Source organism: Oryzias latipes, chromosome 11 (genome assembly GCF_002234675.1).
Source record: "Oryzias latipes chromosome 11, ASM223467v1".
In the NCBI taxonomy this organism is placed as follows: Eukaryota; Metazoa; Chordata; class Actinopteri; order Beloniformes; family Adrianichthyidae; genus Oryzias; species Oryzias latipes.
This window is the reverse complement of record NC_019869.2, coordinates 2,577,399-2,602,784: the sequence shown is the minus strand read 5'-3', so window position 1 is coordinate 2,602,784 and position 25,386 is coordinate 2,577,399. Positions and strand designations below refer to the sequence as shown.

At 41.0% G+C, this 25,386-nt stretch overlaps 2 protein-coding genes across 5 annotated transcripts in view; both read left to right on the top strand.

The window, feature by feature from the left end:
• The first annotated feature begins 472 nt into the window (after nt 1-472).
• LOC111946274 (CD209 antigen-like protein E) lies at nt 473-14,426 on the top strand. The gene is made up of 7 exons (XM_011480671.2): nt 473-793; nt 1,078-1,188; nt 1,409-1,477; nt 13,114-13,167; nt 13,303-13,454; nt 13,915-14,033; nt 14,203-14,426. Exons 1-7 carry the CDS (start codon nt 655-657, stop codon nt 14,351-14,353), a joined length of 795 nt encoding a protein of 264 aa, XP_011478973.1. The 5' UTR covers nt 473-654; the 3' UTR covers nt 14,354-14,426.
• Nucleotides 14,427-22,107: 7,681 nt separating this feature from the next.
• Nucleotides 22,108-25,386, top strand: part of LOC111946279 (CD209 antigen-like protein E) — a 33,861-nt gene continuing 30,582 nt past the window's right edge. For all 4 annotated transcript variants that reach the window (XR_002874109.1, XM_023959760.1, XM_023959759.1 and 1 more), the window contains exons 1-3: nt 22,108-22,395; nt 22,680-22,790; nt 23,010-23,099. Coding sequence is in view for 3 of the 4 variants with exons in the window: in XM_023959760.1 (XP_023815528.1) it covers nt 22,257-22,395; nt 22,680-22,790; nt 23,010-23,099 (340 nt within the window). In the remaining variant the exon portion in view is untranslated. The remainder of the gene's footprint in view (nt 22,396-22,679; nt 22,791-23,009; nt 23,100-25,386) is intronic.

The following is a 25,386-nucleotide window of genomic DNA, read 5'->3' as shown; positions in this document are numbered from 1 at the left end:
TTAGAGTCAAACTGAAGAGATGGAAAAAACTGAACACAAAGTTTAACTTCTCAATTAATCAACCATGAGCCTTTCCCCAAAATCATAGATCTCACATGTACATGTTACAATAATTACTTCTAGAAAAAATAAATTAAAAATGAATCATTCTTTTTGTTTGTTTTTCCTGTTAAAACTTCCCCTGTAAATAATGTGTTGTGTAGGAATACTCTTTGCTAGTAAACCTTAATTACTTTATCATCTTTAGTCATTTTATTTCACTGGTTGTCTTTGAAAGTTGTTAAAAACTGAAACTCTTTCTTGTTTTTCTCCTTTTTTTGCTCTGTTGTGTTTCTACTATTTGTCATACCACAAACCACACAGTGAACCAGATTTATTTCCTTAATGCTGACACTTCCTCAAGATGTATCTGAACATTTCATCATTTTAGTGACTGTTCAAACATATAGTTTATTTTAAATGAATCTTTGTATTGAAGTTCTTCCAGTGGTTGTATTGAATTGAATGGGAGTCTCTCTGCAGCATCAGTGCATGAAAGAGTGAATGACATGAGTGGAGTTTGTTCTGCTGCTACTTCCTGAATGTTTGCAGTTCAGAGCTGACTGCTTTCATCAGGAAACAGTGAAGTCTGCTCAGTTAGTTTGATCTCTAAAGATGTCCACACAAACTGAAGCTGCAGCAGATTGGAGAGGGAAATTTAGCAGAAATCTTCATCCAGATGGAAGAGAACAAAGTGAGGTGGAGATGTTAGATGATGAAGAGCAGCACTCTGATCATGGATTACAACAAACTGGTGAGCAGAAAAACTTCAGACTAAATACTACAATATTATTTCATACCAACCTCAGATCATTTGGACCAAATCACTGTTATTTCTCTGATATTTGGATTATTTAGTAAAACAAAGACATTTGGAAATGTAGATTCTAAATAATCATCATGTTCAAATAAAGAACTTCACTTTTTGTCCTTCTAGAAAGAGACATTGCTGCAATACTGTTCAGTCAGGAAGAAATTGTAGCATGCATGACAACGGTTTGAATAGAATTCTGGAAATAAACTAAATCTGCTTTTTAGAAAATCAGAAGCAGAAGAATCTTCAAGCTGAGAGAAGAAACTGTTTCAGAGTTTTCAAGTTTTCTCTGGGAGTTTTCTGTTTTCTGATTCTGGCTGGACTCATGACTCGCAGTAAGAATTGGACATTTTATTTCTGACATCTAATATTCAGTTTTTAGGTAATTCTATATTTTTGTGGTTTTTAAAATATTTGTTTTTTTTAAGTCAGTTTTCTTTAAGATACAGTAAGGAAAAAAACACTAACGGTAATCATATTGTTACCATGACAACAATGTCTTACAAAAGTCAAGAAATAACTTATTTGATTCATATCAAAGTGATTCTGTTACAGATGTATTTGTGTCTTTGGAGAACAACAGACTGAAAAACAGTAACAATCCCCTGCAGACTGAACTTTCAGGTAAAACAGATTTATAAATGTTTAGTCAAAATGTTGAACAAACTATTTCTATTTTTTTTGTTTGATCCGCTTTTATTTAAACTTGTTTGAGTTCAACCTCACATGGAGTGTTTTAAACAGGGAGACAGAAAAGACCACAGTGATCCTGGTTTCACACATCTATCATAACAGTTCTTTACCAAAACTGATCCAATAGAAGAAGAACCATTTATACCCGACTTAGATTTTTAGTTTTCAGGTTTTGATACAACTTTGACAGGCAACAGTCTATTTCAGGATGAAATGAAGCAGCTGAAAGATTAAAATGAAGGTCAGAAATACGGTGGCGGAGTACAGAGCCCATGTCCTGACATTAAAAAAATAAAATATATCTCATTCCCACAAATTAATATCTTGTTCACACTAAATAATATTCTTTTCCCACAAGAAATATTATTTTGTTCCCTCGAAATAATTAAGTTGTGCGAACAAAATAGTATCTTGTTCCCACAAAATAATATTCCGTTCCCACACATTAATTAATTTGTGCGAACAAAGTAATTATGTTCGTAATAAGTCATTCATAAACACAGATTGCTGTTTCGCCTACCGGACTTAGCTCCTAGCTTCATAAACACGGATGTGAGCAATAGTTGGAGTTACAGCAGATTCCTTACATTTCTGTCTGTGTGTGTCTCATTACATTGCATTGAAGACACGGAGGATGTTTAGAGATCAGATTTATTTATTTTACTCTCCTTCCTTCTTTACACATTCCTCCATCCATTTTAGAAGAACATAAACACTCACCTGAGCACAGGTGTTAGCTCACCTTTGCACTAACATTTTGCATGACTGAATGACTGAAATATTTCACACTAGTTGGTTTTAAGGCATAAGTATGCGTGTGTGAACACTATCTGTTTTGTGTACATGTCGACAGGTGGACATTTTTGCAGCTAGCAGGTGTGTTTATAACATTTGAGTGTGTGTGTGGACAGGCCTCGCCCTTTTTGTACTACATTTGAACCTTACCGTAATGATAAACAACCAGTAAACGTGTTGCTTTATGCTGCTTCATTGTCTTATCCCCCCTCCCCTCCTATTATCACCCTCCTAACCCCCCCCCCCCCCCCTCTAACATCCCTCTCTCTTCTTCCCTTCTTCCTTTTCTGTCCGGTCCAACACCAAAGATTTTTAAACATGGTTGAACCACTGGAGAGCAGATCCTCTGATCCCTATGTCCTGCTCTAATGTTTGGAGTAAAATACTGTGGTCGATAGTGTCAAAGGCTGCACTGAGGTCTAACAGGACCAGAATAGAAAGTAGACCCTTTTCTGAGGCCAATAACCAGTCATTAGAGACTCTAACTAGTGCAGTTTCTGTACTGTGATGGGGTCTAAACCCCGACTGAAAGTCTTCAAAGTGGCTGTTGTCCTGTAGGTGGCAGTGAAGCTGCTTAACAACAACTCTTTCTAGGATTTTAGAAATAAAGGGGAGGTTTGATATGAGTGTATTCGCTACTAAAAGATGCTAGATGTGAATGTGAATATTAAACCAGATAACACTTAAAGTAAGCAATAGTAGTCAGGCTAATGCCAAACAAGAAAGCAGCAGTCAAACACGACTAACACTGGAAAAAGCTCACTCGGAAATGACGTCACAGGAAGCCTGCAGTTCAGTGATGTTTGTTCATTTAATAAAGAAGAACAGTTATTTATGGATTAAGTTAAAATATAAAATCAGTGGAACAGCTGGTCTTGAAGGCAGAACACCTGTTTGCCAAAAGGTTTATCAGATGTTCATATTGATGTTCAAACTTTTCCTTTTCCAAATGTTGCATATTTGTTCTTTGTTCATGTTTTCTAATGAGTTCAAAGGTTCTCTGCTGACATCCAGACTATGACTGAGACGCCTTTATCACTCATGAAGACACAAAACCTTTGATCCAACAGAAACACAATTGTGTCTCCACCTCTGTCTATGTGAGGAGAAAAGCAACAATTTGATCAGAAACAATATTATCATTCCAATATTGAACACAGACTTTCAGACTGTCTGGAGTCAAAGCACGACTGCAAATGATCAGATTCATTCTGTTAAGGAGCTGAAGAACAAACTAAGACGAGAATATCAGAGAACCATTAACACCACAATTCTAAACCCTTTTCCTTCATTTAAAGTCTGGTTTTGAACCTGTTTCCCTGCATATATTGTAGCCAGAAAATTCTAATAATTAAGACATGGCCCATAAAAGATCTGAGAAACATTTCATTTTTTTAGTTATCACCGTTTTTACCATACTCCTATTTTGAAAATACAGTGGTGTCTCCATGTTTGCACTGTGCGCATGTGCAGAATTGAGGTGCGGTTTGATGTGTATGCCATCACATTTCTTTTCTTGCTGCCTCTGAAACAAGTAAAAAAGATTACAATATACATAGTCCGGAGTCAATAAAGTCGCCAAAAAGAAGACGAAGTCCTGTCTATTTTCAAGGGTGCAACATAAATTTGGTGTTTCCGCCCGGTAGGAGTGCTTTCTGCAACAAGGCCCATTCAAAAAGACACGTGAGTTACCCCCATGATGCCAACTGGACTAGCTTAGGCTGCTTAAGCGTTCAACGTTGTTTTGCAAAAACGAAAACGGCAAAGATAAAGACTCCGCGACCATGTCTACCAATGTAAAGATGTCAGCTACATGGGAGAGTGTCTATGACAAAATAGAGGAAAAGCTAATGACGTTGTCTGTGCCGGAGTTAAACGAAGCCTGTCAGTCACTTGGGGTTCCTGTCAGCGAGACAAATCCTGCAGTTAATAAAAACTGAAGAAGTAACATCACTTGAAGATGAGGGAATGTCTTTGCTACTTGCATTTAATGACAAGATTGATGAGCTAAAAGAAAAAGACAAGAGCACTGAGTTTCATTCAAAGAAAACTGCGTCTTAGCACCATCCCGTGGCAGAAAATGGCACTGCATCCAAACGTGCAGAAAAAGATGTCTGTCCCAGGGTCAAATGAAACAGTTACCATTACTGAATATTTGTCCACCCATTTTACAGGAATGATCTGGAAATTAAAGGATAGATTGGAGAACCAAACATAAATTAGGTTATGCCAGTCTGGAAAGACAAGTTCAAAGATCTCTGAAAAAGGGATACGATGAAGGAGAAGTTGTGGAGGCCATCATTCAAGCCATTTCCCCAGGGACAAAACTAAAAAGCTACATAGAGAGCAGAGTGGATTTGACCCTACACACCTTCAGACAAATATTGTGGAAACATTACATTGAAACAGATGCCACAGAACTTTACCACTCACTCGTGCAGTGCAAAAATCCAAAGAAACTCCAATTCAGTTTTTGGTCCGAGCCATGGATTTAAGACAGCAAGTTCTATTTGCCTCAGAAAGAGCTGAGTCTGGATTGAAATACAGTTCAGAATTAATCAAAAATCAGTTCCTTCAAACAATCATTACTGGTCTTCAACATGACACAATCCGAGCTGATTTAAAACCATATCTGCAAAACCCACTGGTAATGGATGAGGTACTTGTGGAAAGAATGACAGTTGCATATAGCCTAGAAGGGGAAACAAGGAACAAGCTTTCAACAACATTTAAACCAAGAATGGTTAAGGTTGCAGCTGTGGGTGATGAGAACAGCTATCTTGATGAAAACATTCGGCCACAAGAGGCAAAGAAGAAGAACAAACAGACTGAAACAACGAAACGTGAGACACTGATGAAAAAGGTTGTTCAAAGCAACAAAGCTATATGTGAAGCCATTAAGAATCTCTCCTCGCAAAGTTTAAATCAGTGTCCAAGACCACGAAAAGTAAAAATGAGCGATCAACGAAGCTGGAAGCCAAACAAGGATAAACAAAAAGTGTCAACAGTGCCAAGTGACCAACCAAAAAGGAAGATGCAACCACTGTTACATCTGGAAGGACAGATCATTGGGCAGCTGGTTGTCGCACCAAAATTGTTGCAGCTTCCACCAACAAGATCAAAATTCAATCACATGCTGGAGTGAAGATAAGCCATGTGGAGGAGCTCAACCACGACTGTTGTTGTGATGTTGGGCTACAAATAAAAAATTGAACCAGAGAACACCCCTTAATGGTAAGCAGCAACAAACAGCCAAGCTAGTAGGGAAGAGTTGTATAGTCTGAGCCTCCCTTGGTGGCGTTGACACCCTGTGCTGTGGGACACAGGGTCACAAGTATCAATTGTGGGAGCACACTGGAAAAAAACAACATACCTTCCAGACACTGAGGTGAAACCAGTTGAAGAATTGCTTGAAGAAGGAGCATTATATCTCTCAGCTGCCAATAGAACTAAAATTCCATATGAAGAGTGGATTGGAGTTGATTTCACCCTGTCGCAAAATGCTGTGTGTGGAATTAGTGACAAACCAGTGCTGGTTCCAATTTTGGTAGTTCCAGGTGACCTTGAACGCCCCATCATTGGGTTTAATGTAATACTATAGAAGAATTGGCTCTGACTAATGAAAAACCTGGAGGTCAAACGTTTTCTAGTCAGATGGTGAAAAAACGTTCTTCTGCTTTGGAGGTGGGGCGAAAAACTGCTAAAGCTGTCTTATCTATTCTAAAAAAACAGAAACAGGAAAACAGTTCCATGACAGCAAGGCTCGGCAGGCACCCAATAATTATCCCTAAAAATAAGGGGATGGAGGTGGAATGTGGTCTGTTGCATAAAGACACCATAAATGGGCCACATTTTGCATTTGAACCAAATCAAGAGGCACCACGCCTACAGGGCTAATTATCAGAGAACAAGTGATTCAGGTGCCCCAGCAAGATAGAAGAATAATAGTTACTGTTGAAAACACAACTGATTCTGATATCTCTCTCTGTGGCCGAACCACACTGGGGTGGTTGTATGCTGTTGATGCAGTCTACCCACTGGAGACAAAGCCCCTGGAGGATCAAAAATCTGCATCACGAGACAGCTGTGCCACAACTGGAGCAGATCAAACCGACCATCTACCGCAGAAAGAGTCTTGGAATCCGCCAGTAGACTTAAGCCATCTGCCGGAAGAACAACAGCTGCAGGTAATAAAACTGCTCAGAGATGAGTATGATGTGTTTGCAAAGGAAGAGTGGGACACAGGACTGATTAAAGACTTGGAGATGAACATTCACCTGGAAGAGAATGTCCCGGTGCAGAAGACGTGCAATGCAATCCCCAAACACCTCTACCAGGAAGTAAAGGCACATCTCCAAGATCTGCTTAACCGAGGCTGGATCCAGAAATCCTGCTCCTCATGTTCATCACCTGCGGTATGTGTCAGGGAAAAAAAAATGGAAGTCTTCGGTTATGCATTGATTAAAGACTGCTGCATAAACACCCAACTCCAAGTATACAAGAGATCCTGGAAAACCTAGGAGGTAATTCCTGGTTCACAGTTCTGGATCGGGGAAAGGCTCATCACCAGGGCTTCATGAGTGTGAAAAGTAGACCCTGAACTGTATTCATAGCACCATGGGGACTTTACGAATGGGTTAGAATCCCATTTTGACTCACCAAAGCACCAGCTGCTGTTCAGCGCTACATGGAAGGATGCCTGAGAGACCTTAGAGAGGAAATCTGTGTCCCCTATCTGGATAATGTACTTGTGTTCAGTATCAGTTTTGAGCAACATATTAAAGATGTAAGGCAACTCCTGCAGCGACAAAAGCAGTGTGGCATCAAGTTAAGGCCAAAAAATTGTGACTTTTTCAAGCGTGAGTTCTGTTATGTGGGCCGGTTGATCTTTGCTGAAGGATACCAAATGAACCCCAAAGAAGTGGAAGCAGTGCGAGCCCTCAGACACAAGAAACCAACCACAGTTCAAGAAGTGAGAAAGCTCGTGGGTTTCCTAGGTTACTACAGAGCCTACATCCCAGACTTCTCCAGAATTGCAGCACCGCTCTAAAAACTTTTGGCAAAACCCAAGTCAGAGTTAAAGAAAAATCACAGGAAAAAGCCTGTGATTTTTTGACCAGCTGACCAACCCATCAATTATGGCATACACTGATTTGGAAAAAAAACTTTCATCCTGCATGTGGATGCGTCAGAAGAAGGCCTGGGTGCGGTTCTGTAACAATGACAAGATGGCGTACTCAGAGTCATTGCCAATGGATCTAGAACAGGGGTCGGGAACGTTTTTGGCCAAGAGAGCCATAAACGCCACATATGTAACTGTAATTTCGAAAGAGCAACACAAAAATGTAGTGTCCCTTTCCCACACTGAGGCACGGAGACTTAACCGAGAGCGCTTCTCCCAACTTTTTATTCCCTCACTGCCGCAACAGCCCTCCTATTTCCCTTATTCGGCCCATACCTGAACTCCATTGGTCCAAATTTCCCAATGACAGGCTGCGCAACAGAACTGAGGGCCAATCAGCATCTCTGCTTGATGCACCCAATTCAACTCAGTCCGCTACAATATGTTTAAAAGTAAAAGTTGTCAGATTATAGATTTATTATTCGGTATAGGCCAGGGTCAGCTAATGGACATGCAGATTTTTTGTCTCGCAGACCAAAGTCTATCAAGAAGATCATCCAAGAGTGCACAGTTGAGTGTCAACAGGATGTCACTGAATCCATCAGAAAAGCGTTGGAAGCAAGACGAACAGGTTATGTGGACTGGATTTCGGCTTTCACCTGCAATACAGATGCACTACCATAGGAAAGCGACACGTCTGGGTCCATCCAGCCTATTTCAGCGAAAGACTTGAAAGCATACCAAAATGCAGACCAAACAGTGAGAAGAGTTTTGAGTCTCAAAAGAACACAGTCCAACATAAAATATAAATGACAGAGACACAAGGTGTTAGACAACTCTTAAGAGACTGGCCCTGCCTGCAAATTGATGAAGATGGAATCCTCAGAAGGGAAACAGCAACAAGATCACAGCTGGCTGTGCCAGAGTCCCTGAAACCCACCATTTATCAACACCTGCATGAGGAGAGGGGTCATTTAGGTACAGACAGGATGATTGCACTCGCCAGAGAACGTTTCTACTGGCCCAAGATGAGACAAGTGTGCCGCTACATAAAAAGAAAGAGACCCAAACGCATAATTGGAACACCAATCCAAAGCATTGAGACCTCTGCACCATTTGAAATATCCATCGACTACTTACACCTGGAAAAAAGTAAGGGAGGTGAAGAATACATTCTTCTTGTTGTGGATCACTTCACAAAATATGCCCAAGCATATGCAACTAGAGATAAAACTGGGAGGACAGCAGCTAAAAAAGTCTTTGATGATTTCACCATGAGATTTGGATTCGCATCAAAGATCCACCATGATCAAGGAAAATAATTTGAAATCACCTTCTCCAAAAGCTGCAAGCTGTGGTATCCACCAATTTCACACCTCTTCTCACTATCCTCAAGCTAATCCTGCAGCGGGCTTTAACAGAACACTGCTTGGTATGATGCGCACACTGGAGGAGACACAGATATCTAGGTGGAAAGAACATCTCAGCAAAGTCGTCCATGCTTACAACTCCACACTGCATGAAGCTACAGGCTTTTCTCCTTTCATCCTTCTCTTTGGGCATGAACCAACATTGCCAGTGGACCTTTTGTTTTCGAAAAGGGGACCCAAACACATTCCGGCTTTGCAGAGAAATGGCGAAAGACTATGCAAGAAGCCTATGCTATTGCCAGGGCACATACAAAAGTTCTAAAAGAGGGCAGCAAAATTACAACAAACGTGTATGGAGCTCCACTCCTAAACCAGGTGACTATGTCCTGGTTAGAAACCTCACACCAAGAGGAGGCCCTGGAAAGCTGCAAAATTTCTGGGAGGATACAATTTATTCAATCCAATTCAATTTTATTTGTATAGCCCAAATTCACAACAACAGTCGTCTCGATGGGCTTTATAGGTAATTGAAGAAGTAAAACATAAAATCAAAAGGATCATGAATACATAGAAATCAATAGAAAAATACTAAATTGAACTAACAAACTGTTTTGTGAACACTATCTGTTTTGTGTACATGTTGACATGTGGAAATTTTTGCAGCTAGCAGGTGTGTTTATAACATTTGAGTGTGTGTGTGGACAGGCCTCGCCCTTTTTGTACTACATTTGAACCTTACCGTAATGATAAACAACCAGTAAACTTGTTGCTTTATGCTGCTTCATGGTCTTATCCCCCCTCCTATTATCACCCTCCAACCCCCCCCCCTCTCTAACATCCCTCTCTTCTTCCCTTCTTTCCTTTTCCGTCCGGTCCAACACCAAAGATTTTCAAACATGATCGAAATTAATAAAGTTTGGCCTCAATTACAAAAGGGGTTTATTCAGACATACCTTTGGTTTGTCTGAAGATTAATAATAAGTGAAAAAAAAAAAAAAAAAAAAAGGAAAAACTCCTAAAAAAAACAGATTCCAGAAAAAACGAAGAAACCTTAGAGGTGTCCACATGAAGAAGGGATCATCCCCCAGGACGGACAGGCGATTTACCAAATCTCATAGAGAAGAACTAACTCATGTAACTCTAAAACTATATATTTAAAGACCAGCAAACGAGCTTCATCCAGCCGGAGTTGGGGGGACAGTCAGGGGCGCCAGTCGAGCCGGAGACAGGATCCACAGCCAGGTGTAGGAGCAGTAGTAGAGGCGAGCCAGAGACGAGGTACACGGTCAGGTACAGGATCACAGATGAGCCAACTGGAATCTAGAAGCACTACCCCTCTCCAGGAGGGGAGAAGGAAAGAGGGACAATTGGAGAGCAGATCCTCTGATCCCTATGTCATGCTCTAATCTATGGACTAAAATATTGTGGTCGATAGTGTCAAGGTGGCAGTAAAGCTGCTTAACTACAACTCTTTCTAGGATTTTAGAAATAAAAGGGAGGTTTGATATTGGTCTATGGATGGCCAAGTTGCTAGAATCCATACTGGGATTTTTCTGAAGAGGTTTAACAACTGCATATTTAAAGGACTGTGGCACGTAACCCATTTCCAGAGAGGTATTTATTATTGTTAATATGGAATTTATGTAGTCAGTGGAAGGAAAAGCCCTGACAGCCCAGTATATGTCATCAAACCCCTGCATAGAGAGGGAAGGGAACGAGTGCTACACAGAAATCTTCTAATACCATGTCCCTATCTAGTGGAAGAATCTGGAAGAGAAATCCATCAATGAAAAACCCAAGAGGTCAACACAACATCTTCGATTGACCCGTGATAATTACTAAACTGATGCAAGCAGTTCCAGTGAAGATGAGTATCACATGTTGACACGTGCAAGGCCAAATGATTTTCCTCTCAACGCAGATGCAGAAGAATTTCATCCTGAAGATGACATGCTTGTTGAAACGGCTGAGAAGATTCAAATGCCTGAAAATAATAAGGAAGAAAAAGAGGAAGAAAGACCCCCAGTAACAGAAGAGGTTGAGGCAGTTGGTGGCGAACCAGTTGACATGCTTGAAGATGAAGAGGATGTTAGAGCATGGAGAGGGAGATCAACAAGGGTCAGACAGCTCAAAAGGATCTACACATATGATCATCTTGGTCAACCAACAGTGCAACTGCTGAAGAGTTTTTCATCCAGTGTGAGGGCATCCTCAGAAGGCAACCTTGACCCCTACATCAGACCATCACCCCTCATGTATCCTTTTCATGAAAACAAATACTAAATTTATAATAGTAAAGTAAATGGGTCATCTTAACAGCTTGTCCAGTGTTACAGCTTTTGTCCAACAGATTTTACAGTTCAGTTAGAGAGATAGCCCGAATGTCGATGATTAGGCACCTAGATAACAATGCTGCAGATTTTCTGGACACATTAATCCAGATATGGGCTATAATAAGGGTGCCGAGTAGAGATTTAAAGTGAGTAATGTAAGCAAAGTTGGTGAAAAAAATTAATGCATGGTCTTAAAAATATAATGATGGGTGTAAACAGGTAATTTCCTTGTCCCTTTTGTGAAGATTTTGGGGGGCCCACCAATACTTCTATGGACCAATCATTCTTTAATATCAATGGACATATAGACAGTCCTTTATTATTGCAATGAGAAGGACAAAGAGGCAGACAAATGCTGAAGAGAGTGGAAGAAACGACCCAATACTTAATGTGGTCATGCATTTGTCAACTTACCCGTCTAGTTTGCACAGTGGTTTTATGTGTTGTTTATAATGTTACGCAGTAGAATAGAATTTTTACCACATTTTTTTATTTTTGTGGGGGAGGATATTGCAGCCAGATTATTCTACGTTTATTTAATTTGATTAAGGCATGATTCATTAAGCATGTGAGAAACATTTCTTTTTTTAGTTATTTACTATACTCTTTTATTTTGATAATACAGCAGTGTCTCCGTGTTTGCAATGTGCGCATGTGCAGAATTGAGATGCACTTTGATGTGCATGCCATCACGTTTCTTTCCTTGCTCTGGCTGCCTCAGAAGAAAGTGCAAAACATTAGAATATACACAGTCCGGGATGAATTAAGTTGTCAAAAAGAAGACAAAGTACTGTCGATTTTCAAGGGTGTAACACATAGATCCTCCTGAATGGACTACAGTTAAAGTTAGCTGATTTCCAGCATGTGGTGGAATTTATCCAGACTACTTAAGGTTGATATCCAGCCTAAGTCCAGCATGAAATACTTGTTTTCCAAAAGTCTTTTTTAGCTCAGATTTGATTTAATGCAATAAGATGAACTACAACTGTGACCTATATGAAGACTAGCAGGTATTGAAAATCCAAAATCTACACAGGATCCCGAATTATTTCTACTGATTGGCTGAAAGTCATCTAGCCTCGGCCCAGACAGAATCTAAATTGCTGGAAATAGTTGTGTTGCTTTGCAAGGAGGGATTGGTCAGGAGAGCCTAATGTTTACAACTGAATGGTTGTAAAAGTAACACAACTCCCTCTCAGGATCCTCTGGTTTGACAAAGTACCACAACATGGATCCCACCACATAAATACTGATTGTAGATGATGCAATCAGGAACGTTTAGTCTGAAATTGTCTCCCAATCAGCTGATGACAGACAGGTACACTGATGAGCACAGTTGAGTATAGGTAGAACACCCTCACCCTCACTTTTTAGATGAAATGCTCCCAACAATACAAATATTTTCCAGTTTCCTTCTAGAACCACTATTTTTACAGATTTGACTCCTTTCATCCATTTATACACAATTTCATGCACCCATGGAAAGAGGAACCTGCAGACAAGATGATTCCTCACGTCATTTGAGGAAGCAGAAATTATACAACTTACCCTCACTGTAACCCAAAAGGTTTTAGAATTGTAGAAAAAACTTTCAGTGAAGTTTAAAATGGTAAAATTAAAACTGTTAGGGTTACCAGTTGAAATAAAGTTATTTTGGGTGATGTGGGGGTCATTCCAGTTCTGGCCCAGGACTTCTGGTTCTGGACGTTGATGTCTGCAGCCAGGTCCTCTTCACCATGACAGCAAAACATGAAGCTAAGTGTTTTACCAAAGGACACTTGAACACATGTGCAGGCAGATTGGGAATCAAACCTGCCTAAACTCCTCCACCGCTGCATCATGACCAACCCCCCCACTAAAATGAAGACTGCTTGGTATCTGTTGAAGGCCATGTGATTGTTCATTTAAGAGCAAATCATTAATAAATGGATTTCTACTGTCTTTCAGGCATCAACAAAACTCTTTGGGATGAAATAAAACAGCTGAAAAATCAGATTGAAGGTGAGAAAAGACTGAAAACTAATGGATGATATCAGTTTGTTTGGATCATGTTTACCTTTAAACTGAACTTGAAAGTTTTAGTAGAAAATACAGATGAAACCAGAAAGTAAACCTTGCAGGATTTTTGTATATCAGTCTTTGAAGGGAAATGGTGTCCTGATGGATGGAGGATATTTGGATGCAGCTGCTACTATAAATCTACTGAGAGGAAATATTGGATTGACAGCAGGAGTTTCTGTTGGGAAAAAGGATTTGATCTGGTGGTGGTGAACAGCAAAGAGGAACAGGTGGGTGTGTTCACACTAGTTCCTTCCAGCTTCTTGTGTCTTGGATTCTCCACCTGTATGTGTGCTGCTGTTGTCTGGATGCTGATGGATTCAAGCTGAAATTCTCCTCAACAACTCAGATTTCATGTTTGTCTTTCAGCAACATTTCAAATAAACGTTGTGATGGAACACAGAAACTCTTTTTCCCACTTCTAATGTCTTCAATTCCAAATAGGCTAAACTGGGATTCAGTAGAAATGGACTGTTGGCCCTGAAGACAAAACAAGAAGCAAAAACTAAATGAACAGAAATCTGCAGAAAGTCAGATTTTGTTCCTCAGATGAACTTTCTCTCAGTTTTAGGACAATTATCCAGAACAGATGAATCCTAAAGACCAGACATTTTTTTACTGGACATTTAGTGTGAAAGGAAACCAAGATGGAGAGAATGTATTAAGAAGAACATTTTCTTTTATTTATAGGAGTTTGTTTCTACATTGAAACCAAAAGCAGAATCCTGGATTGGTCCGATTGCTGAAGGGTCATTCCAGAGACATAAATCTGAATGGAAATGGGTGGATGCATCACCACTGACAGAAACGTAAGCCTTTTTTTATTTTACAACGTTACTAAATTCATTCTTTATGACTTAGCCTGATTGTAAATGTTTGAAATCCTTTAAAAAATACAGAAAATGTTTGTAACATCATAATTTAGACCAGTTTATGAACTGAATTTAGACCAGAGGTAAACAGAATGTTTTATCACAGGTTCTGGGATGAGATGTTTTCTGAAGATCCGTACAATGCCTTCCATGCCGTGTCCTTAAGTGCTGATGGGAAATGGACCCAACTGAATATAGGACACAACCAGAAATACTGGATCTGTGAGAAAAACAATTCTAGATCTTTCTGTTTCTGATCTTTGCATTGATTTAACTGTTTAGTAATGTGTAATACTCAGCATTAAATGAGAGTAAGTACGAAAAAATAAATCAGGGATTTCCTTCTTTAACTGTATGTGCTTGTTTCTTTTTCTTTATTTATACAAAACAACTTCAACACAATGAGGTTTTCCAGTTAACTATGATATATTGAAATATACACATAGTTACAACAACACCACCACCCAATACACCCAGTCTTCATATTATTTACACAATACTTTGAAGTTTCTTTAGCGTCTTTTTTCCCTCTGGACAAAGCAGTCTCAAAGAAAGTGGGGCCTGTGATGCTCCGTCCGCATTCCGATGGTCAACGCCTTCTTACCGGATCAGTTGTGACAGAAATCGTGCAACTTTCTGGTAAAGGAGGACCTTATGAAGGGTGGCAGAAAGTTCTGCTTTTTCCTCAGTTTTTCAATCCAGAGAACCATCCATTGCTTTAATCCACGTGTGTCAAACTCAAGGCCCGCAAGGTCATTTTATGTGGCCCACGAGAGCATAAAAGTTTTTAATTTCTTAAAATAAAACATAAAAATTGTTGTGTATTTATTCATATCTATGGGGAATTGGACTTGAACTATCGGATTGGGTGACTATACATTAGGACAGTGAGTGTCAAACTCATTTTCACTGAGGGCCACATCAGCATAGTGGCTGTCCTCAAAGGGCCAGATATAACTTATGCATGGACCTAAATGTAATGGAAAATAAACGTAAATACTCCTTAACATTAAATAACTCATTATTTAGTCATGACAACTTTTTAAAGTGACAATTACAGTTGCATAGAAAACATATGTTTGCTTGTTCCTCCAGCATAAATCCTTTTAAATTTGATTCTGTCAGGTTAGGTTATATGGACAGTGTTTAAGTCCTAATGTATAGTCGTCCAATCCAATATTTCAAGTCTGATTCCCCTTAAATATGAATAAATACACACCAATTTTTATTTTTTATTTAAGAAATTAAAAGCTGCAGCAAGCAGCAGATGTCCTCCTGGCACCCTACCCGCCAATTTTAACCGCACCTTAGACATTTAGGGCCCCTTGGTGGGGAGGGTGAGGGGACATCACTGTGAGTAATCAGGAGATGTCCCCTTAGTGCCCTACCCGCCAATTTTAACTGCACCCCCCTTAGTGCACACACCCCTCCCCCCTCAATATATACATCCCAACATAAAGTCACACACACACATGCACACACACATCCTCTCAAACACACGCACACACATTTTGCAAGGAAGGTGGGACCTAGGACCATCTGTCCCCTACCCCTTCCCTGGTGGGGGGTAAGGGGCCTTGGCAACAGCGGCCGTGTCCCTTGGGTGCCGGTTTCCTGGGCCCGGAGGCGCTCTCTCCTTGCGGGGAGGGGGTTCACAATACACCTGAGCCGGGGGTGTTCGTGTCCCTGGGGGGTGGTTCCTGGTCCTTGCCCCTGAGCGCTGTGCCCCGCCAAATTTCCAACTGTGGCCTGAGCCTGGTCGGGCCATGTTTACAACAGCCTTTGTGGGCCGCCTCTTTCCCCGGGGTGCCCCCCTCCTGGGCGGGGTCGGCGGGCCCCTGCCTTGCTCCTCCCTGGACCAACCGTGGGCCGGGTGCGTGGCTGCCTGGAGTGCGGAGCGGGTCTCCCTTGGGGGGTCCTGGCTCGTACCTGGGGTTGGGGCGGGGGGGTGCCCGGAACTCCTGGGTGGTGATGGGGTGCTCGTCTGGGGCTGTGGGCGCCTTTCTCCGGTGGGGCCCTGCGTTGGGCTCTCCCGGAGCGGCGGGGGGGCTGCTCTCCTGGTTGGGCTGGGGCGGCGCTCTCTTTCCCTCCGTGCCTCCCTGCTCTCTGGCTCTGGGGGACTCGCGGCGGTCCTGCTGGCCCTGGCCTGGGTGGCGGATTTGGTCGCCCGGGGGGCGGTTGTTCCCTGCCTGGCGTTGGGGGGGCTTCGGCTTCCGATGCTGCTGCGGTGGGAGTCTGGGTGTGGGGGTGGCTGGGCGCTCCTCCTCCTTCTTTTCACATTCCACCATCCATTTTAGAAGAACATAAACACTCACCTGAGCACAGGTGTTATCTCACCTTTGCACTAATAGTTTGCGTGATAGAATGAATGAAATATTTCACACTAGTTGATTTTAAGGCATAAGTATGCGTGTGAACACTATCTGTTTTGTGTACACGTTGACATGTGGACATTTTTGCAGCTAGCACGTGTGTTGATAACATTTGAGTGTGTGTGTGGACAGGCCCCACCCTTTTTGTACTACGTTTTAACCTTACCGTAACGATAAACAACCAGTAAACTTGATTCTTTATGCTGCTTCGTTGTCTCATCCCCCTTCCCCTCCTATTATCACCCTCCTAACCCCCCCCCCCCCTCTCTCTCTCTCTAACGTCCCTCTCTCTTCTTCCCCTCTTTCCTTTTCCGTCCGGTCCAACACTAAAGATTTTCAAACATGATTGAAATTAATAAAGTTTGGCCTCAATTACAAAAGGGGTTTATTCAGACATACCTTTGGTTTGTCTGAAGATTAATAACCCCTCTTGTTAAAGTAAAATATGTCCAACACAAGAGCCCCTCAGCTCTCATCTGCCTGCCCAGCTGTTGGACAGGACAAGGTTAAAAAAAAAAAAAAATGACTCAGATAAACAGGAAACTGTAATAAATGACATGAAAACGAGCTAACTTAGAGCAACAGTTCAGACTCAGGTTTGGTCTGTAGCAAATAACAAACAGCTTCCATAAGGTCAACTGAAAAGTTATATCTAGAAAGGGAAGTCAATATTTGGAACATTTTTCTTTATTTTCTCCTGATTTTGATGGAGTAATAAAAGAATATATGATGGAAAAGTGTCTTTTGTCTGAATTTATTCCTGGTTCTGTTTAGAGTCTCTGCATTATTTTTGAAAAATGTATTAAATTACTGATTTTTCTTTGACACAGCTGTTTATTTTGTTCATTTATATTTGGCAAAAACTAAATATAAGAAAAACCTAATATGCAAATATGTCTGTTTATGATTCAGAATCATTCTAATGGCATCATTTACATGTGTGTGAGACTGGATAGAAATAGATATCCAGTAAATGGATGTTTCAATACATCTGCAGGTTGCTTCTCCTCCAAGCTGGGGTTCTCTCCCAGAGGCCTGGGAGCTTGAGGGTCCTGCACAGCATCTTAGCTGTTCCTAGCACTGCCTTTTCTGGACTGACATGTCTGAGGTTTTTCCATCATCTGCTGTAGCCACTCCTCCAGATTAAACACTTTTTACAAACCCTAAAGTCCTACATTACAATGATCATTACGTTTTATTTTTGCTTCATTTTAGACACTTTTTAGCCTGTTTGGTTCTCTTGTTTCTTTTACATTTTCTCAAACTGCTTCTCTACTAACAAATAATTGTTTTTTTAAGAGAGAAAAAGAAGCAAGCGTTTACTTTGTCTTTAAAGTTTTAAAGCTGTAAAGTTAAATCGAGATTTCTGCAATAATCAGGATCTGAAAACAGTTCCATCCATCAGCATCCAGACTGACAGCAGGTGGAAAACATGAGTCACAGAAAGACAGAAAGTCCCAGATATGAAGCTCCTCATGTCTGATGTCAGGAACTGCTGCTGTAGGACCCAGTATGCAGGAGACCAGCCTTGGAGTCAGAAACTCACAGAAACTTTGACCCAACAGAACCAAAGGAGCAAGAAAAGCTTGAAGAAGCAGATGAGCTAAAAACCAGACACTAATATACTGTGGGGGGGTCATGAACAGAAATTAAAACAGCTGTGGATGATCATCAACATGAACCTGGTGTGACGACAGGAGACAACTCAAGACAGAACATGATCCAAACCAAGAAACAGAACAGACTAAACCAGCTTCAGCAGAACAATCCTCACAACCTGATAGGAAAAGACAGGAAGCGAAATTTTTTGTTTAACATAATTTAACAAAGTAATTTAAAGGTAAAAATGTTGATACTTCATAAAATGATTGTGACGTGAAATTATGAGATTGAAAGACAAATAGATCAGCCCCTTTAAAATAACAGAAACTTCCACTGTTAATCCAAGTTTTTATGAAAGTAGATTTGTAGCAGCTGAATCCAAATCTAATGGAAAATAAATAAATAAAATTAAAATCAAAAAGTAAAAACTAAAATAATTAGTTGAGTTGTTTATATTTGATTTTCTTTCCCTCATGTTTTATGTCCTGTCTAGTTCCCAGACACTTGAAAAGAATTGAAAGCTTCCATGCTTTGTCACTAAAACAATAGAAAACAGTCAAACAGCTGTTTTCATGCTGTATCGTCAGACCGTCCATGTCTGAACGGCTGGATGATGTCAAGAATTTTGACTCCTTTCATTTCTAAGATGCTCTCAGAAGTTCAACCAAGACTGAAGAGGATCAAGCATGTAGTTCTAAACGCTGCTCATTAGAGGGCAGTATTGCTCAACCAAGATGAGAACAAAAAGACTCAGACCTGAGTTTAAAGGGAGATCCAAACCCCAACTAAACCGGTCTTTCAGCAGATTAAAGCAGTGAGACTTGGATCTGAAATCCAGATAGGATCTAGTGAAGCTGATTTCTGCCTTCATCTCCTGCAGGCTGGACACATGCAAGTCTTCTGGTGGTTCTTCACCAAAACAGACGGGTAAAGATTTACCCAGAACCAGGAGAACCAACTCCTGGTCTCAGGTCCAACACCGACTACCAGGGAAATATTGGATTTAACATCAGCAGCATTTTACCATCTGAAAAACATTGCCAAAATCAAAAACATAGTGTCAAAGCCAGACCTGGAGAGACTTATTCATGCATTTGTGTCCAGTAGGGCTGCAGCTATCGATTCTTTTTGTAATCAATAGGCTTCGAGGCAGAGTTTTTGCCTCGAGGAATTTTTGTAATCGAGTAACTCGAGTAACTCGAGGAATCGTTTCAGCCCTAGTCTCCAGTAGGTTAGACTACTGTAACGGCCTTAAAGTAAATTTCACGTTGATTATTTCTATGATGTATTGTGATTTTAATGCATTTTTCTGTTTTGTGAAGCACCTTAAATTACTTTGTGTACAAATTGTGCTATACAAATAAACTTGCCTTGCCTTGCCTATTAACATTGGTTTGAAAGAACTGCTGCTATATAGTTTGTAAATCCCTTCTTGGTGGGGACCTTTTGTCTGCAACCACAAGAGGGCCCAATCTAGAGCTTTCATGCAGATTGATGTTTCTATTGTCAAACTCCAGGCCTGGGGGGCCGGCCTCCTGCTGGTTTTCCAGAAATCCTGCCTCATCTGCTGCTGATGACCTGGAATCAGGTGTGTTTAGCCAATAAGGAGCTTCAACGGCAGGTTGGTTGGAAAACATGTTGGACACCGGCCCTCCAGGCCTGGATTATGACCCCCCTGCTTTAAATGCTGAAACTTGAAGGGTTTTCAACTCAAAGACCAGGCAGCACTGAAAGTTCCAGAGCATGCAACAGTCTTTGTTCTGCATGTTCTCCATGAGAAATGTAGATCTCACCTACATATGTCAAGCAAAGACCTATGAGGCATGCAAGTGTCACCACAAGCAGGTCACAGGATGGAATTGAAGCAGCAAGCTTGTTGGCAGAAAGCTGCAGATGAACTGAGCTGCTGCTGCTATTTGCAGCCGTCTTTCTTAGAAACAGAAGGAATGGATCTAGAAATGACCAAACTGTTAACAGCACATTTCATTAGAAACCATTTCCTGTTAGAGTCAAACTGAAGAGATGGAAAAAACTGAACAGAACTTCCCTAAAGTAATAGAAAAAGTAACATTTCCTGTGCACACAGCAAGAGATTTTTTAATACTTTGCTATTGTAAAAACCCATTTATTCTTAGTTAGGAATTGTCCGTCCAATTTAATAGAAAACTAGGAACAACAAAAAAAGAAAAGAAAGACATTGGAGGTGTAGTGTTTTTACACTTCATTGCTGCTTCTGAGCATTGAAGCTGGGGTTCTGGGAGCTTGAGGGTCCTGCACAGCATCTTAGCTGTTTCAAGCACTGCCTTTTCTGGACTGACATGTCTGAGGTTTTTCCATGATCTGCTGTAGCCACTACTCCAGATTAGAGGTTACCATGGGAACCACTATCACCTTCACCTTCCAGGCTTTCTCCAGTTCTTCTGAGTCTCTGGTTGTACTCCAGGTTCAAATTCTCAAACTGAAAACTGGTTGAATGAGGTTCAAAAAGGTCTCAGTCTCTGTTCTCACTAACTTTGCTGATGTTTTCTCTGGTCCTGAAAGAGTTAGCACCTCTGACAGATGAAACACTTTTTCTGTTTTTAGTCTTTAAGTGAGAACAGGAAACTCAAGTAGAGTCAGAGAAGAAGAAATAAATAAAAGAAATGTCCTAAACTAAACGTATTAACACACCCAAGTGCATCCTCACACAATTCACATTTATTTTCAGAAATATTTAGCCTCAGAAAGGAGGAAGACAGAGTGAAGACACACAGGACATTCACTGTCCAGACTGTTTTAACCTCTGGTCCAGTGGACCCAAACAGCCTGTATGTAATATGAATGTGTAGGGGGGGTGTACAGCAGGGGGGTCAAACTCCAGGCCTGGAGGTATGGCCTCCTGCTGGTTTTTCAGAAATGCTGTCTCATCTGCTGCTGATTACCTGGAATCAGGTGTGTTTAACCAATAATGAGCTTTATAGGCAGGTTGGTTGGAAAACATGAAGGATCCCGGCTCTGGATTCTGTGATTTATATCAACTTCTTGAAACTTGAGTCAAGACAAATGACTTTAGCTTTAAAAATTATATTTTTTGGGTCATTTTCTATAAATAAAAATAGAAAAGGGGTCCCACAGACCCAAACACCACACAAAGGTAAAATCATGTTCTGTTCTGAGGATGATTACAGAATTGGTAGTGGTGGTGTGTGTGTATGTGTGTGTGTGTGTGTGTGTGTGTGTGTGGGGGGGGGGTAAAATCATTAACAACAAGATGCTGGAGGATTATCATTATTACTGTCTGAAGTACATGTTAGTCAAAAGGGGCGGGGCCTGTCCACACACATACTCAGGTGTTACAAACATACCTATTGGTTCCAAAAATCTTCACATACAATCTTGTCAACATGTACTCAACACAACTATAGTTACACACACATATGCACACAAACCAACACATCTTTGTCTGCATTTCATTCGCAGTCACAAAAACTAGATGTGTAAAGGTGAGCTGACACCTGTGCTCAGGTGGGTGTTTCTGTTCTGCAGAGGTGGATGATTGAATGTAAAAAGAGGGAGAGTGTCTAGCCTTTCCCACACCACGACCCCCCCCCCCCCCCCCCCCCCCCCCCCCCCCCCCCCCCCCCCCGACCGGCATAGCAGATATGGGGACTCCACCCGGGCTATCCAGCCAGACACCCAGACCAGGGCTAGCATTATTTATTTATATGGTTTCATTTACTTAGTCATGCAGGTCGCAGATGTTCTTCTGTTCTTTTATAATGTTGCACTGTTAAACCTTAAAGTCACTTCTGTTATTTGAATGTCATCAACTTTGTTTTCTCTGGTACTGAAAGAGTTAGCACTTCTGACAGATGTAACACTTTTTTCTTTTAGTCTTTGGGTGACAACAGGAAACTCATGTAGAGTCAGGAAAGAAAAAAATAAAATAAACAAATAAAATAGAATATATTCATGTTGTAAATGACTTTTCAAACATATAGTTGATAGTAACTGAATGTTTGTGTTGAAGTTCTTCCAATGGTTGTAGTTGATTTGAATGGGAGTCTCTCTGCAGCATCAGTGCATGAAAGAGTGAATGACATGAGTGGAGTTTGTTCTGCTGCTACTTCCTGAATGTTTGCAGTTCAGAGCTGACTGCTTTCATCAGGAAACAGTGAAGTCTGCTCAGTTAGTTTGATCTCTAAAGATGTCCACACAAACTGAAGCTGCAGCAGATTGGAGAGTGAAATTTAGCAGAAATCTTCATCCAGATGGAAGTGAACAAAGTGAAGTGGAGATGTTAGATGATGAAGAGCAGCACTCTGATCATGGATTACAACAAACTGGTGAGCAGAAAAACTTCAGACTAAATACTACAATATTATTACATACCAACCTCAGATCATTTGGACCAAATCACTGTTATTTCTCTGATATTTGGATTATTTAGTAAAACAATGACATTTGGAAAAGTAGATTCTAAATAATCATCATGTTCAAATAAAGAACTTCCCTTTTTGTCCTTCTAGAAAGAGACATTGCTGCAATACTGTTCAGTCAGGAAGAAATTGTAGCATGCATGACTTTGGTTTGAATAGAATTCTGGAAATCAACTAAATCTGCTTTTTAGGAAATCAGAAGCAGAAGAATCTTCAAGCTGAGAGAAGAAACTGTTTCAGAGTTTTCAAGTTTTCTCTGGGAGTTTTCTGTTTTCTGATTCTGGCTGGACTCATGACTCGCCGTAAGAATTGAACATTTTATTTCTGACATCTAATATTCAGTTTTTAGGTCATTCTATCTTTCTGTGGTATTAAAAGTATTTGTTTTTGTCTAGTCAGTTTCCTTTTAGATACAGAAGAAATGAACACAACCAGTAATCTTTTTGTTACCATGACAACAATGTCTTACAGAAATCATGAAATATCTTCTTTTGATTTATATCAAAGTGATTCTGTTACAGATCTGCTGGTGTCTTTGGAAAAGAACAGACTGAAAACCAGTAAGAATCAACTGAAAATCAGTAACAATCACCTGCAGACTGAACTATCAGGTAAAATAGATTTCTAAATATTTAGTCAAAATGTTGAACAAACTGTTTCTAAAAATGAGTTTTTAAATTATTTTTTATCAGACAGTTTGTTTTGTCATGTCGTACCTTATATGTTATGGCGGAATACCTGCTGCCTTCGTCAGGGTCGTCATCAGGTGGTGGTGTGTGACGTCTTTAAAAACAGATGAGTGTGACTGAGGCGGAGTCACCTGTCAGATTGACCTGTCAATTGACCTGTCAGACTTTGACAATTGACTCCGCCCCTTGATGTCCGTTTCTCGCTGGAGGATGTTGCTCCAGTCACCCAGAGCGACCGCAGGCCCCAAGAGGGTTGCCCCACCCCGTCCAAGGGTCAGGGAAGGAGTGATCCCAGCCCCAGGTGCAGGTGCGCTGGAACCCCCCCTCGAGTAGGGCCCTCCGACCCCCCCCCCCCCCCGCCTACAGCACAGGCAAAAAGATCACCCCCCAAGGCAGGCCATCGCTCAACCCCCCCCCCCCCCCCCACACACACACACCCGAGCCCAGCCCGCCCCACCCAGGCCCCAGACCCAACCTCCCAACTAACGGAGTCCCTACCGCCCCCCACCGGGCACCGGAAGGCCCGGGCCCCCACCCTGAACCACGCCAGAAAGACAAGGAGCAGCGACGACTGGGCCCCCCTCCCCGTAAGTCATGGAGTTAGCTATGCGAGACCAGAGAGACTGAATTCCTTCAAGGTTACTTGTTCAAACAGCAGATTTCTGTATTGACTTACATTAATATTTTTCTTGTTTTTTTCAATTTATTAAAATAGTTTTTTTAGCAATGCAAAGAGTTATGAAAATGATAGAGCCTAATCCTCCTTGTATATCGATGGCACTCATGTCACCAAGCACGCAAAGTGGCGGTGAAGCTGTGATTGAAACCTTAAGCCAGACTGATAGATCGGCACATACCTGCTGCCAGAGAGCCTGGACAGGTGTGCAGAACCATAGTGCATGCATGTAGCTGTTGGGTAAATTACTGTCACAGTGCTCACAAATGTGTGATATACTGGGTTATTGGATAAGCTGCAAATTTGGACTTTTTGTCAGTTTAAAGGTGTTTAGACACATTTCTGACCAGAAGCTTTCATCTGTGCTGATGCTCAAATCTGCATCCGCATCTGCATCTGAAATGGTATTATCTAGGTTGCATAAGAGTTTGTATATTTTGGAGAGAGTTTTATTCATTGAAAAATTAATCAAAGAGGGAACTACTTCTGTTGGCTTTAAATTCAATTCAATTCAATTCAATTTTATTTGTATAGCCCAAAATCACAACAACAGTCGTCTCGATGGGCTTCGAAGTAAAACATGAACTCAAAAGGATCATGAATACATAGAGTTCAATAGGAAAATACTAAAATGAACTAACAAACTGACTAAACTAAACTGGACATCCCTGCCCTTAGACCCCCTTTCGCGGAAAGGGAAAACTCTTAAAAAACTGGATTCCGGAAAAAAGGAAGAAACCTCAGGGGTGCCCACATGAAGGAGGGATCTTCCCCCAGGACGGACAGGCGATTTACCAGAACTCTTAGAGAAGAATTAACTTATCTAAATCTACAACTACATATATAAAGTCCAGCAGTCGAGCTTCATCCAGCCGTGGTTGGGGGGGACAGTCAAAGGCGCAAGTCGAGCCAGAGACAGGAACCACAGCCAGGTGTAGGAGCAGGAGCAGAGACGAGGTACATGGTCAAATTGTCAACGGTCAAATCGTTGTCTTGGTATTTAACCTTTTAGTAATAATAGATTTAAGTTGCTGATATTATAAGAAGTTATTTATTCCATGTTTGTCTTGTAGTTCCTGGGGAGTTATGAATCTTCCATCAATAATTAAGTGCTCTTGTAATGTTATGCCCCAGCTTCCCAAGATGGGAAGTGTATCATTTTTTTGTTTATAAGGATGTCCAGGTTGTTCCAGATGGGTGTCATTTTGCACGTTGAATTGACGAGTTTGATATTTTGAGAAATTCCCACCAGGCTGTTAAAGTGGCATTTATATTAATACTTTGGAAACAGTCCTGTTTTTTAACTGTTTGGCTAATAAATGGTAGCTGAGACAGGTTGATCTTTCCACATAACGCCTGTTCCAAGTCTAACCATGAGTTGGTTTCTGGATTATTTTTTAACCATTGTAAGATGTATTGTAATCTATTTGCAAGAAAGTAACTGTGGAAGTTAGGTAATTCTAAGCCTCCACAGCTTTTTGCAGATTTTAAAGTTTTTAGACTAATTCTTGCAGGTTTGTTGTTCCATAAAAA